This window comes from Lathamus discolor, chromosome 3 (genome assembly GCF_037157495.1).
Source record: "Lathamus discolor isolate bLatDis1 chromosome 3, bLatDis1.hap1, whole genome shotgun sequence".
Lineage (NCBI taxonomy): Eukaryota > Metazoa > Chordata > Aves > Psittaciformes > Psittacidae > Lathamus > Lathamus discolor.
Genome location: NC_088886.1, coordinates 48,303,943 through 48,318,788, shown reverse-complemented (window position 1 = coordinate 48,318,788; position 14,846 = coordinate 48,303,943). Strand labels below are relative to the sequence as shown.

Here is a 14,846-nt window from a genome sequence, read left to right as displayed (position 1 = left end):
AAACACACTACGCAAACCTTAAAGCAACACCAACTACACTTGGGTTTGCTGACTGGAATAAAACCAGAAGTCAAAAATACCTCTGCAACATTTTTTTTTCTTTTTATATATATGCACAGAAAAACTGCATTAAGAAAATTGTCAAAGGTACTGAATTTATATGAAATCCAAAAGATCTCAAACTTTGCATGCTGGAAAACGCAGTCTTTATAGGCCAATTAATAAATACCATCATAGTTATATATAATCTAGCCATTACTACCTGGACTGAAGAGCAATAGATTTTATTTGTAGCTCTGATTTAGATCAAATCCATAATCATATGTGAGCTAGTACTGAACATGCACCCAACTCTTAGAAATGGGACCACAGCAGCAAGAGAAGCATGAAATGCATATGATGATCCAGCCAAACATAACAGGATAACCAATGACTGAAAGGTGGATACAGATTCCAGTAAAGGTGAGAAGTCAAAGCATATTAATTTAAACGCATTAAATCCCCACATTAATTTTCTAATGCAAGAGTAAATTGGCCTTTATCCACTGTAAACCAAATTAAACTACAGCTAACTAAACTAATTTTATTCCTGAACACATCGCCAGCCAATGGTGATTTAATGCATTATAACTTATGAATGTTGATGTTATACACTTCGGTAATTTGCTTTAATTTGCTTGAGTGCCTTGATCTAGACATAGCCTTAAGGAACACTTGTGTATTGCCATATTAGATTGCATCATCCTTTGTATTATGGGGAAAAGGTAATTTCTGAATGGTAAAACTATTAAACACTTGCTTTAACAGGAGAATTGAGATAATTGTTTAAGACTCTTAAGGTCCTAATGACTCCTAGCCATGCTCAGGTGGTAACATCTGCACCCCGGAAAGACTGAGGTGTTTAATTACAAATGAAAAATAAATTAAAATTATAACCCTTAAAAACAAATCTTGTACTGGGGAGCTCAGCAGCTACAAGAAAGGGAGGGAGGAACTTCCAGAAGATCAAGTCCCTCAAGGCATTGACTAACTTAAGACTCAGAAGAAACTCACATTTCAGACATAGGCAAGTGGGGGGGGGGGGGGGGGTGTCCCCCTCAAAGCCATGCAGAGGTATTGTTCTTAGATAAACATTTGCTTGAGTGCAAAGACAGTTTGAGAAGTTTGTCTATTTGTCACAAAATCCCTAAACAAGATGGGAATCCAGGAAGATCTGATGCTGAAAAAGGGAGATAACTTGTGAACCTAAACTATTAAATAGCCCACAGGTCAGCAGCTGGCTGGAGACTACGACAGCTGGACAACAGGAATCAGTTTATATCAAAGTGTGAATGACTGTGAAAACTGCTAGAAAGAACACAGGGTCTCTACCAAGAGCCTCTCCTACAGCCGCTTGGTAATAAGGAGTAAGCATGACTTCAGACAGAGCTTTATCAGTGGCAAGTATTAAAATATTAATCAAAAGAACTGAAAACTAAGTGAACCAAGATTTAGACAAGAGTATAGCTTTTCATATAGAAAAGTTCTAGTTAAATAGTTTACAGTGAAAACCAAAGAATGAAAAAGTGAAATACAACTTACAGAAATAGCTAAATTTACACAAGTATAACAAATACGCTACATATTACTGTTAGAGTGAACAAACTATTAATAAATAAAACCAGAATACATCTTTTTGCTCCACCAAGATGTCACAAGACACAATGACTGAGATCCCTCCCATCCCCACTAAATAAACAACCCACACCAAAATGTCTTTAGGAAAGGCACAAATGCCTTCACTGCAATTTAACTAGAAGCAAAACATTTCCTCCTGCCATCATCTTCAGACTTGCCAGGGAACCTTATTCTACTTTCTTCACCCCTGAGAACAGAAAACATCTGCCCAGACGATCAGGTTTTAATCATCTTATGGACAGAATTAATTTAGTTTTCTTCTGAGGAATCTGGTAACAAAAGGAAACTGGCCAAGCCTACTAAGCCAAAGCGAGTCATTTGTTTAAAAAATAAGGGAAAAGGGAAAAAAAAATCAGATTTCTTAAAGCTGTGAATGTTCTTCAGTTATGCCACATTTATGAAGTATCAATATATCTCTATGCATTTTAATACAGTTTAAATATGGCTTCACTAAAGAAACATCCCTTTACTGAACATAAGGCAGAACCCCCTAGAGGTTTGCCAAATATTAAATGACAGGTTTATCAATCATCTTCATTTCACTTACAAGAAACATCAGAAAAATTACATTATTTTCTTAAAGGTATGATTCTTATTCATAACACAGAATTTTTATAAATACTAGTATACTAGCAACTAGTGGTTAAATGTAATACATTTCCAGTTGGAGGAGGCTGAGTATTTACTTCCTTTTATGTTCTTTTCCTCTCAGCTCCCTATAAAAGGGTGATAAAATAATACTTGAAAATACTTCCTGCTCATTGTAAATTTTCATCTATAAAATATTCCCTGCATACGGATTACTGTTACAGTATTCATTGGTTAAATATTTAATACCTGCATTCATTTTTGGAAGAATTACAGTTCACACTGCTTAATAAACAAGCCAACCACAGGCAGTTTTTCAGAAAGGAAAATAAAAGGACATTAAGAGTCTTGCTGAGAACTGCCAGGGGAAGGAATATAAGAAATATATTGAATATGAGGTTTTGTTGCACTGTACAATAACATGCATATGAAAGTGACCCTTATGAAATATTTAGCTTGCCAAATACAGGTTAGCTAACTGCCTGATTAGGCTATTCTTGGGTTAGTCTGAGTGGCACCTCTAACAAACAACTAAATACAATTTTCCAAATATTTCAGGTATGAACAAGGAAGTTGATTTAGATGTTCAAAATTTACATAAGAAATTTAAGCCTGCTATAAAACTACCTTGAAAACCAGATGTAGCATTACACAAGGCATTCCCTGACTCTCTTTAGATTTTAATTTCAAAGACTGCACTACGAACCATTTCGTCTTCTAATATGTATTTTACTACTTTAATCTGCATTTCACCTGCTGTTCATGTCCAGATATTTTTGGAAGCTTTTTCATGACACTATTTTCCAGACCTAATTATACATGTGAAACCTACTATAAAAATCAGTGGTTTGTTTCAACACAATATGTCACCCTAAAACAGAATAGATTTTATAGACCAATATGAAGTAGCTATATACATCGCATTATAATATATTTTATATATTTTTGGTTACAAAATGTTTGACTTAAGGCTTTATAAAGTCCTCTCCATCCAGAAGTCTTTTGTTTTACTTAGTAACCACAATAAAACACAACCAGGCAGTTATCTTTTTTAATGACAACCAGATTCCATTTTAATTTCAGGAACACCGCAATCTGTTTGCCTGATTTACATCAGCTGCTCTGAAGAGAACTAGCACGTAGGACTGATGAATACCACTGCATGACACACGCTAAAGTCTCCTTATTCCAAAGTAAAAGGAGAGGGGTGTGTGTGTGTGTGTGTGTGTGTGTGTGTGTGTGTGTGTGTGTGTGTCTGCCCAGGAAATGGATCTGTTAACAGCCTACTTTAGTAACATTCACTCCCCTCTTCCACCATATGTTTTGAACTGACTTTCCAATTTCAATTAAACCTGTAGAAAAGTTATTGCCTTTGTCAACTTTTATGAAAACTGCTGTCCAGGGAAATTAAACTCTCAAATTATTGCTCCCGAGGAAGAAAAGGCAAGCAGTGTTTCTTCTCTTATCTCTTCAAAATGGCAGCACCAAGCATTCCAGAAGGAATCACCTCTAACTCAACACCTGCACTTTCTTCTGGGTCAAGGGAGGGTATGAGGAGATACCCACTTTACTTAGGTGATTATAGAGAAAAAAAATACAGCACTTAGATTCTCTGTGAAGAACCCTGGAGTTTTTATTTCACATATATATTCAAAATTAAAAGTACTATGAATTTACAGCAACTAGACTGACAGTTAACCACAAGCCATCTTATCACATTACCACATCACTTTGCTTAGTCACACAAAATTTTGATTCACACTTTAACTGAATCTTAAAAGCTTATCTGCTGCTTATGCACAAAACCCACTCATACACCTTTATGGAGGGTAAGTGTTGCCTGCTTTTAACCTGAAAGAGCCAAAAAATAAAGTTATTTTAATTCCAATAGTATATCCTAAGTCTCCTAAAGCAGCATACAAACTGAATAGTTCAACTTTCTAAAACTTGGTCTGCCAAATGCAATGGTAATGTAAGGTGAAATCAAAACACACTTCGTTAATATTTACTTTGTATGAAGTTCTATACCTTAGCAAATCAAAGTATGTATTTGTAAAAAAGCAGTTGTTCTCAAAGTTATTTATCTATTTTTTTAATTTAGCAACTGCTTTAGGTAAATTTGATATTTCTAAATACACTGGACAAACCTTCATTGTTTGAAATACTAAGTACTGAAGATTAATATATTCATATAGCGGCAAACAAAAATTTGAGAATTTGTTTTATCACTAAGAAATTCCCATTCACATGCGCATTTACTGACTAATAAGAATAAGAAAACACATGGGGTTATTTTACCCACTCAGTATGTTTGCTGTGAAGTCTCAAGTCCTATATACATGAGGTTCCTGTGACTTAGAAGCCTCCTAAAGCGAAAACCTCCAGAAAATCCACAATCCTTTTGGGAATAAAGAGGGGCAAACCAAATTGGTACATCATAATGAAAGCAGAAAATACATCTTTCAAGTCTTATCTACAAGCACTTTCATACATAAGCAGCTCTCCCCTTAACTAAACTTAGCTGAGAAGTATTTTGTTTAGAGTTTCAGATGAATAAAGACCTAAGAACCACCCTTCCAGCAGCAGTGATGCAAGTAATTTCCGCAATAGCATATTGCTCAGTGAAAACATGAATACAGCTCCAGATGGCAGCTCAGCAGATTGCAATCACAGGTATATTCCGGAAGGTATGATCAGTACTGCCTAAATGCTAGGTGAGTGAGCCATAACTAATGCAGAGTTCATTATATAGTCTTTACAGTCATTTAGCTAATGAGAAAGCCTACACTCAAACAGACTGTATCCCGGACCACCAGTAGCAAAGCTGAGTAAGCCAGGACTTTGCCCAAAGATTGTCTTAGCAAAGATAAACCTAATACATTTAAACATCCTGAAAATGAGTGTGCAGATTCAGCAGCATGGGGCTGCGTAAAAGACACAGGCAAATTAACACTTCTATTTAGATGGAATGATAAAAATCACAAAGTTAAAGATCAAAATACAGTCAGATTTAATCAACTACCTTCTTAAATGGTGCTAGAAGAAATTACCTTAAAGGCTTAAAAATACCACCTCTTTTGCTATTCTAAGTGGACATTCTCACTAGTGATGTTGCATTACATAGAAATAGTGCTGAATAACATTACTTGTAATCTGTCCCCTGAAAGACTGAGTACCAGGGTTCTTATCTTGGCATTTCATTAACATTTGCATCCAAGGATCCTCTCAATCTTGAACTCTGCAGGTTTGATGTGCTTAGAAAAGACCCACCTATGCCTCATGTATTCTGATTCAAGAGCTAATGAACACCTGCATATAACATACTCTTGTAATAATTATACACCTGTGAAGAAAACTTACCACACCGAGATACCCTCTGGTTGGATTCAAACATAGCCACATAATGAAAAAGAGTTCAATGTAATGAGGAGGAGAAGTAAAATAAACCAACAAACAAAAAAACACAACCACCAAACCCAGAACCACAAGGAAGAAACGAGGTGGGCCTATAAAATAGCAGCTCCAGAAAAAAGTCTGCAAACTGAAACAAAGGTCCTTAAAAATGTTCAAAGCGGGCCTTGACAATTAGGACAAAGTACAAAACTTACAAAAATAAAAACAATCATAAAGGAGAATTTGCTCTGGCTTAACTAAGTAGTAGTAAGTGACAAGAGTGAGATGTACATGAGGATGGGCTTTGAGGCATGCTCCTATGGATGTTGCCAGGGTAACAACCAGGAGAACCTGTTTTCCAAGCTCAGAAAAAGGTATGATTATGATGCTAAGTTACATATAAGCAAGTATTCCAAGCAGAAAATATGTTTCCACAAATAATGAATTGCATCTTACTTCATTATGAGCAAATAACCAAGTAGAAAAGTGCCACATGGCCTAAGGACAATGGTATTATCTCAACAACTGAACAGAGAAGGAAATCTTGATTTGGTCATCTCAGATTATCTACCTAAATCAATCAGCTGATCCTTACTTCCTTGAATCGTAATTTAGGTTTAGTTACTGCATCATTAATTGCAAAGTGTGATAGAAACTTTGTTAAGACTCTTAAGTCAAAGACAATGGGATGGCTCCTCATGACTATTTTGGCAAATATGGATAAACCTGCAGGGAGAAGAAAAGGTATTAAATACCTTCTGGTCCTGCAATTGTCACATGCTGATTTCTATTGGATCCCTAAACCTTTATCCCACCTTCAATAGCTGTGTGTGAATTACAAGACTATTTGACAGCTAGGCTGGTCTTTCCTCATTCGAAGAAATTTAACAACAAACTGTCAGCTGAAGATATAGCTGCTGCATATTCAGTAGGTGTTTAGAGAAAATGTATAGAGGGAAATTATGTTGACAAGATTGTTTAATGTAAGAACTGTATGAAGCACATGATATTTGATTGTTCAGAACAATTTGGGCAAAGTATAGAAATCTGCAGCTCAAGTTCAGCTGGTCTAATTGAGCAATGCCCGATAAAACTTTCATTAGCAGATATTATACATAAATCTTAAGACCTGAGAAACACAAATGAATCTAAGAATCCATGGAGGATTCAAGCGGAAAGTGGACATCCAGTTCAAAGCATGCAAATTAAGTGTCGTAGACATTTTTATTTGCGGTCATGTTTCCAAAAGAATGACTCTTGAGCCATTCATAAAGGATCTGAGTCCTTGTGCACTGTGTACATCTCAGATGAGTTTCTCAAGGGACACTCACAGGGCTAGCAAATAAACCCCTACCATTCAGCTTTAGGTAAAGACAGGTCTAGAAGGTCATCTTAAAATTTATACCAAAAATATTCAGGGTTAAGCTTTGTTAAGCAAAGCCCCCTGAGTGTCTGAAGTGCCACTTCAATGCATACTCAGAAATACTTTGGATTCTCATACTTGGCACTCCTCCATTAAAACTACTCAAGGACCTGACGGACATGCCACAAGCACACTTAGCACCCTGAAACAACAGTGTTTTATGGAAAACAGTGACTTCAGACACATTCTTTCAGTAACAAAGCTAAATGGCTCTAGGTCTTGCTCCCTCTTTTGTTCAGCAGCATTCTTGATAACATAGCAATGCCTAACTTCTAGATGCATGACTGGTTATACAACATCCACTTTTCTTGAATTTGCAGCTCTTAGTCTCAAAATAAAATAAAAGCTATTATAAGGAACAAAACAGGCAGTTCTATTGTATGATGCAGTACAACGACAAGATATCTTGGCACAGATGTACATGATTTACAATCACTGAGAAAACCAGCGCAGCATTGTTCAACCTAACGCATTTTCTTGAAAACAGTATTTGTATGTGATTTTCCTTGGCCTCTATCAGTTTGACTATTTACACTAAAACAACTGTGGCAATGAAATACCAACCCCTGAAATTGTTGTGTGGACCCTAAATATAAAATACAGTAAAAGTTCTTAGGAAATTTGCTTGCATTTCACCCACTCCCATTACAGTAATACAGACACACTTCTAGGCTTCTTGTCTGTTACTCCAAAGCAGTGTAAAGTTGCTGGCAGACTATTCTGGGGAAACATCCATTTCTCCCACTCCAGGATTTTTTGAGTTGGTAGTCATGTCCTAGCCCTTAACCCTCACTTACTGAGAACTTGCAGCTATGCCTGAATTACAGCTATGGAGAAATGTACTTCAGATGAAAAAGGTTTACGAATCCAGTGACAACAAAAGTCTCTGCCTCCAGCATCATCTATTCAACACTCTTCTAATAGACAATTTTTAGTTTTCCTCACCTCCTCTTGATGGTTAAAACCTGAGCAGTAAGCACACAGAATTCACAGAATGTTGCTCAGTCGCAGAGGGCAGCGGGAGCAGGCTTGTATGCCACTTGTGTTAAGAATAATGTCCAGCTTATGCACAGACTGAGTGAAAATTACACTCTGCTTCAGAGTCTCTTCCAAACACTTTCGAAAAGCCTGTTGTTTTGTTGACTCCTCCCTCAATGCCACTGCTCTCTAAAATATTTTAATGAGATTAGGACATGACACTAAACTGGTGATGTGTGGATAGGTAGTCATATCTGTTAAGATGTACTAAATTTTTACTTTTTAGAGGTAAGCGCTGTTTATCTGTGTACTGAGAGACAATGGCCAATTCCACCATACGCTTCTGAAAAGTCATTTCAAGTTTTGGTACTGAATCACAATCTTAATTTATCACAAACTAAAAAAAGATCTCAGATTTACCTACTTCAATGAAGCATACTGATTATCTGAAGTCTTTCATATATGTGCATATACTACGTAGACTGCTTCTGCCTCAACATGGTTCCGCTCAAGTGCCAGAAAGTTAGCATTTTCCTTAATTTTACTACACAGTAAAACTTGGAAAAAACATCAGAGGTTAAGCAAAACTCTTAGGTAAAATAATAAAGCCACTGTAAAATAATAAAGCCTGAGATTACACCATACTCAAAAGATTTTGAGGACAGTAACATCCTTTGATCAGTTAATGCTCAAAATCTGACACTGACCACAAACTGATGAAAAATGCTGCTGACCTCAGAGGTGCTCAACCAGTCTTCCAATCCTTCTGAAATTCAGCTTGCACTTACATGCTTAATTGTGGCTTACATAAGGGTCCCCCTCCCCCCCCCCCCCCCCCCCTTTTCTTTTTCAATTGTTTTCTGTCAGGACTACAGAATGTAATGTGTTTGTTTGGACTGAAGGGTAGCTTATTTTCTTTAATTATTGATACTTTCATATGTTTACTCAGGGTAATTTTACAACCCAGAGATTGTTGTAAAGCCTTGCAGTTTACACTGGAAAGATGGATGTTACTTCTGTTAATTTGTAGAAAAAACATTATCACTGAACTCAGAGGCATTGAAAACTCACAAAGAATTTCTTACCACAAGTAAAACTTCCATGTCTGAATACACGCAAGAATCTGAGTTTGCTACAAGCAAAGTGCCTCAACTGAACTTTACTGGTTCTTCAGGCATAGCCCCAGACTCAACCAACCCAGTAAGGGTATCATCTCATTACCTAAAAGAGCTGCTGTATCCACCTGTTTACTGAACAGTAAGTGAAAGAAATGCCAACAGTAGTTCTGGCTGCTAATGAGTGCAGATGATCAATGACAGATACCATTCCCAGCAGCAAAACCAAAAAGACAAAGGAAACTTTTGAGCTTCAGCATCCATGACTACTAAAAGGAACCAGCAGTTAGAAATACGAGAGCTTTCTGGCAATTAGTAAAGGCAACAAATAATTTCTGTTACAGCCTACTGCAGTACTATGCAGATCTTACTTGCTTGCAACCAAGTTTATAACCACGCTGAATCACAGCTCACGACTAGTCAGGACTCTCAAAACTCTTAGGATATCATTCCACAGAACCCCGCAGGCTATCATTATACTTTTCTTTCATATCAACATCATGAAAACTTAAGAAAATCAATAAGATAAATATAACCAGCATCACTATGGCTATTATTGTCACGAAGAAACAAACACTGCTTGCAAGTGCAGACAGTCAATACAAAGTATGCCCTCAGCTCGTGTACTGAAGTGTATCCTCTTCCAAGCTATAAAAGCCAGCTTTATCAGACATACATGGAACAAAAAAATTCTCCCATATACTGATATAGGTGCAGACTGCTAACTTGTTCTGATCTTGACATCTCAAGTTATAACAGCTAAATACGTCACATATTCTACTTACGGAAACCAGCAGTCCAAAATTCAATTTCATTGCATACACAAGGTCAGACTCACTTCCTAGGCTTCCAGCAGATAACAGCGGCTTAGACTTCAAGTTAACATCTCTCTTTATAAAAGCAGAAGGCTAATGCCCTGAACACATCAAATTTACACAAGTATAAAGAACATGTTAAGAATATCAGCTTAAGATTCTCTCTCAGCATTCCCTCACACCCTGAGTGGTAGGAAAATACTAACATGCCTGTCTTCCATAGCCCTTATTTGATGCATCTCAAACTTTCCTACTTAAAAGACAGAAGTTTCCCTGCTATACTGAGAATTGTACGTCAAGTGAAGCCTGCAGGTAGACCTGTAGTCAGTCAATCCAGGCAAGCATAAGGTGCCACAGGTATTAAAAAAGGCTTTCTGAGAAAGACTACCTGATAGAAATAATTCCAGGTCCAGAATAATTAAATCATTCCTTCACAATAAAAATTAATTAAATAAGTCTGTTATTCCTAAGAGAAACTAAGTGTGCCAATTAAGCAAAAACCCTGTTACAGGGAAGAACTGCCAGCAGCACAAGCTATTTCAGCTGACATTACTTCAGAAAAAGCCCACCATTCACCATCTGTTCTTGCACAAATTCTGAATGCTAAGAAAGTTTCCAACATCACTGATGAAAAGAAAGCAGTCAAGATGCAGAAGTTGTTTTGCTGTTAAAAAGAACAAGCATCTAGGAGAACTCATATTTCAGCAAGAACAAAACCCAGAAGTTTTGCACATTTCATAAAAATCATTTCAGAGATGGGCTGAATGAAAGTGGAAGACATGTAGGGAATATAACACGAAAAAAGTAAAAGCTTTGTACAAATTTGACATGAGAAGCAGGTGGGCAATTCCAGACAGTAGGTCACATATGCAAAGTTTTTTCCTACGGCTAATGAGATCAAAATCTTTGGAAACTAATGGCTCCATCAATCTTCTAAAGGGAAGACCAATTATCAAAACAGCCTGTTTCATTCAGCCAAACAAAATAAAGGTCAGTGTGTGACAAGGAAGCTAAACTATTCAGGGCAACAGAGAGAAAATGAAAGTCTACGTAGATGGTATTGCCAGTAACATTAACCATCAAGGGAACTACCACGCCAGGATAAACAGTCTCTTCCAACATGCAACTCCCAACCAAAGTAAAAACTAGAGTCACAAGACTCCATGAAATTTTATTTCATCATGCTCAAAAAGATGAATTGTAACTGAATAGCTAAAGAAAGAAAACGCGCATGGGGATTGAAAGGTTATTTCATAACAAGACTTGCTTAGCTAAGCAAACAAGTTTTAAGAGAATATGACTGCTCTCTATAAATATATTCATGGAAATAAGCACCCCAGAAGAAACAGAGGAGCTACCTAAGTCAAGGAGAACAACAGCATAAAAATAAACCTTTCAAATTTTGCCATTCATCTGGAAATCAGAGCTCCTAAGTTTGAAGACAGCCTCTATCAAAGAGCTACGTAACACTTAAATTCCTTTGAAGTGTTTGGTGAGTTCTCAAAAGGGATTATACCAGTAGATATATACCAACATACTATGAGGATAGCAGAAGACATCATGTAGACAGAATGCAATTCCAACGCTACCTTGCATATTCCTATGATTTAGCTCACAAGTATAATGCACTTTTTGAGTAAACCTCTAGGGAAATAAATGACTTCGCCATTTCCTTCCTAGTTTTGTCTAGCATAAAAATTAAAAACAAACCATAAATAATACTAGGTAAAATAATATGAAATTGCTAGCTGGTAGGAGATTAAGTATTCCATACAAAACAACAATCTGAAGATTATGGGTTATTATCACGTGGTCCATCACTGTGGCAAAGTTGAGGCAAAACCAGATGAACATTTCTGTGCCATTTAATTAATAAATTTACTTCTCCCCAGTCTGAAACACAAAATCAGTAGCTGCAATTTATGAATGAGCTAGACATTTCGGGCACTTTTTAATACTCTGGAAAATAAGGTTCCTAATACTCTGGAAAATAAGGTTCCAAAAATCCCTTACAAGTTCTTCCTTAGAAAAATGCTAAATGACAGATGGAGTTTTAGTATTTCTCATGACACCAGATGATGCTTATCTGCAGTCATGCAATACACCTCTTAAACAGTTATTCACACAATTCTAGTTTATACTGCAGAAAGATGCACTAGTTAGTTAGTAACCCTTGTATTTTCTCTCTTAATGGAAGATACCAGCAATGACAGTTTAGTAACTCCACCTCAAAACTGCAGGTACTATGCTGAATACATGACCTAGGATTCCTAGAATTTAAACCACCTTATTTTTTAATGAACAAAAACAAACAAAAAAAAAATTACTTTTAGAGTTATTCTGTATCCCTTTTACAGTTTTTATACCAACAGACTTAACACATTTCAACATTGCTACTTTACTAGAATATCTCCCCTCTACTTTCTTTTTTCTTCTTCTTTCTTTCTCTTTTCTCCTTGTGCAATTTAAACAATCTATTTACTAAGTCATTTCAAGTCACTACTACTTGAAACAAATACATTATACTACTGACACCTGGGTTTGGTATAACAACGCTGCTTGATCCCTCATAAAGCAGCCCTAAATTCATGCAAGGCTCAAGAATAAACTTGGGCCACAATTGGTTATTTTCTTTCTTCACCCAATTAATTACTGAATTAATCCAGAAACAACACTGGTTTGAATTGAGTAGATTCCTTCCCCCCCCTTTTTTTTTTTTTTTTAAGCATTTTGAGTACAGAGGATGTTGGGACTAAAAGTCTTGGGACAGAACCTTCATCTATATGTTTTTAACAGTATCTTACATTCAAGATACTATTTTATATTCAAATTAGGAGTGCAAACTAGAAATAGTGCATTGATTTAGGAGAGTGTTTAGTGCTGTCTTTTCATCAGATTTATAGAGGTATGCAGATGGCAAAAACCTTAATGAGGTTTTTACGTTAGTTTTGTAGCATCTGTCCTACTTACCAGCAGATCAAAAGAGCATTTGTTTGAGAGCATTCAACCCACTTCCACAAAAGCAGACAAACATTGGCCAAAAAAAAAGGAAATCTGTTTAAGGGTCCCTCTTATCTGTGTATGTAGCAATTCCCACTGACAGCATTGTAAAGTCATACAGAAGAAATTTATCTTGCTAGACAAGAAAGCTTCAACAGTAACACAGAGGTCAAATTCTTCCACCACTAAACTAATTACCACTTCCAAATGCAGAGTAGGAAGCAGTGATAATCCAAAACCTAGTTTTATTACTTCCGCTTTGCAAGTATAGAGTTACTGCTTATAATTATGAAAAATGTCCTTCATAGACACACACAAGCCCAGCAAAACTCTGCCAGCAAAGCCCTCCCAGAACACCTTTTTACAGCAGACAGGTCCCTTGAGCTAGCATCTCTAGAACATGCAGACCAAACAAAACATGTTTTATCTTCACAAAATACTTCATCAATGTTGTTAGTCTACCAAAGTGACGTTCCAGAGCTTAGCCCAAGCTGAAAAGATTTATAGAAAGGTACACTATCACTTCTATAAAATATATTTAAGACAAGTCTTTCAGCTTACCGTTACAGACTTGAGAGTCATTCCGTGATAGGTGCCCATGGTATCAATTTTAAAGCCTTCCGTTTCTACAAGGAAAAAAAAAAAGTCACTTGTAAATCATTACAAACACAGGGGTGTCATGTCTAAATAGAAAACACTAGAAATACACTGAAAATTAGTTTTGCAAGTAACGCATCTTGCTATTAGTAGTGCTTTAGGTTCAGTGCCCGGTCAGTAACTAGGAAATCTATGTTTTCTTTAGACAGATGTCCATTTAGTATTTCTGCTTCCTGAGTAAGCATTTCCTGCTGCATGGAATCATTTAGACTACTCCAAAGAATAGATATTTAAATTTTTGTGAGAATATGTTACAACGTGCATGCAGTCTCAGAATTGCTCTTCACTACAGAATGGAGAAGTACCTCATATTCCCAGAATGCATTATAAAATGCAAAATATTCAATTTGTAGTTTTATTAATGCAAAAAGGAAAAAAAACAACTTACTAATGAAGCAGTTTACATGCTGACTATAAAATTGGCTACTTAACATGATAAATTCTCTACTGGAGTGCAGAAAAAACAACGATGTAATTGTCATATGATCTAGAAGATAGAATTTGTGTAAATTAAAACTTCCAGACTAAAGGTGATAAAAAGGGTTGGTTTGAGCTGGGTTGGGGTTTTTTATATTATTTTTAGTATTTTTAGTCAGACTGAATTTATGCTGAGTAAGTGCTAGAAGCCTGCAAGTGCTCTGTGACTAAGCCTACTGCCACTAGCTTGTTTGCCTTTGAATCCTCCTTCTCTGTCCTATTCTCAGCACTCTAAGAGCAAAGCCAGCTCCTGAGTATTGTCAGGAAGACTTGGAAGAAATTATTTTCCTCTTGTAAATTACCTAGCCTCATGCATTCACTGTCAGCTGACCCCATCAAATAACTACCCAATAAATTCATACTTAAAATGACATGGTAATAACCAATCAAACCATGCTAAGCAAGCACTTGTCTATACCTACGAAACTTTAGGGCTATTTCACCTAGATTTGCATAAAGGTTTCTGACACTGTGCAGAAACAGCTATTTGGCACTGGAAGATTTCTTTCATTTATTACGCCACCTTCATACAATACATCAGCAAAAAAAAAAAAAAACCACCTCTGTAACACCAGAAATAAAGCAGAACCGAAGCAATGCTCATACTGAACCTAAAAATATTCCAAGAAAACCACCAGATTTTCAAGACTGGTAGAGGTTCTTGCTCCTTAAGATAAGTAAATTAACTTAAATTGAAAGCCAGACAACCCTGAAAACAATGCA

The 14,846-nt window shown here is 36.4% G+C and overlaps 1 protein-coding gene across 1 annotated transcript in view; it reads right to left on the bottom strand.

The window, feature by feature from the left end:
• The window catches only part of CDC73 (cell division cycle 73), a 110,756-nt gene that overhangs the window by 60,147 nt on the left and 35,763 nt on the right, over positions 1–14,846 (bottom strand). Inside the window, exon 10 of the mRNA XM_065675056.1 lies at positions 13,551–13,615. Coding sequence (XP_065531128.1) covers positions 13,551–13,615 — 65 coding nt within the window. The remainder of the gene's footprint in view (positions 1–13,550; positions 13,616–14,846) is intronic.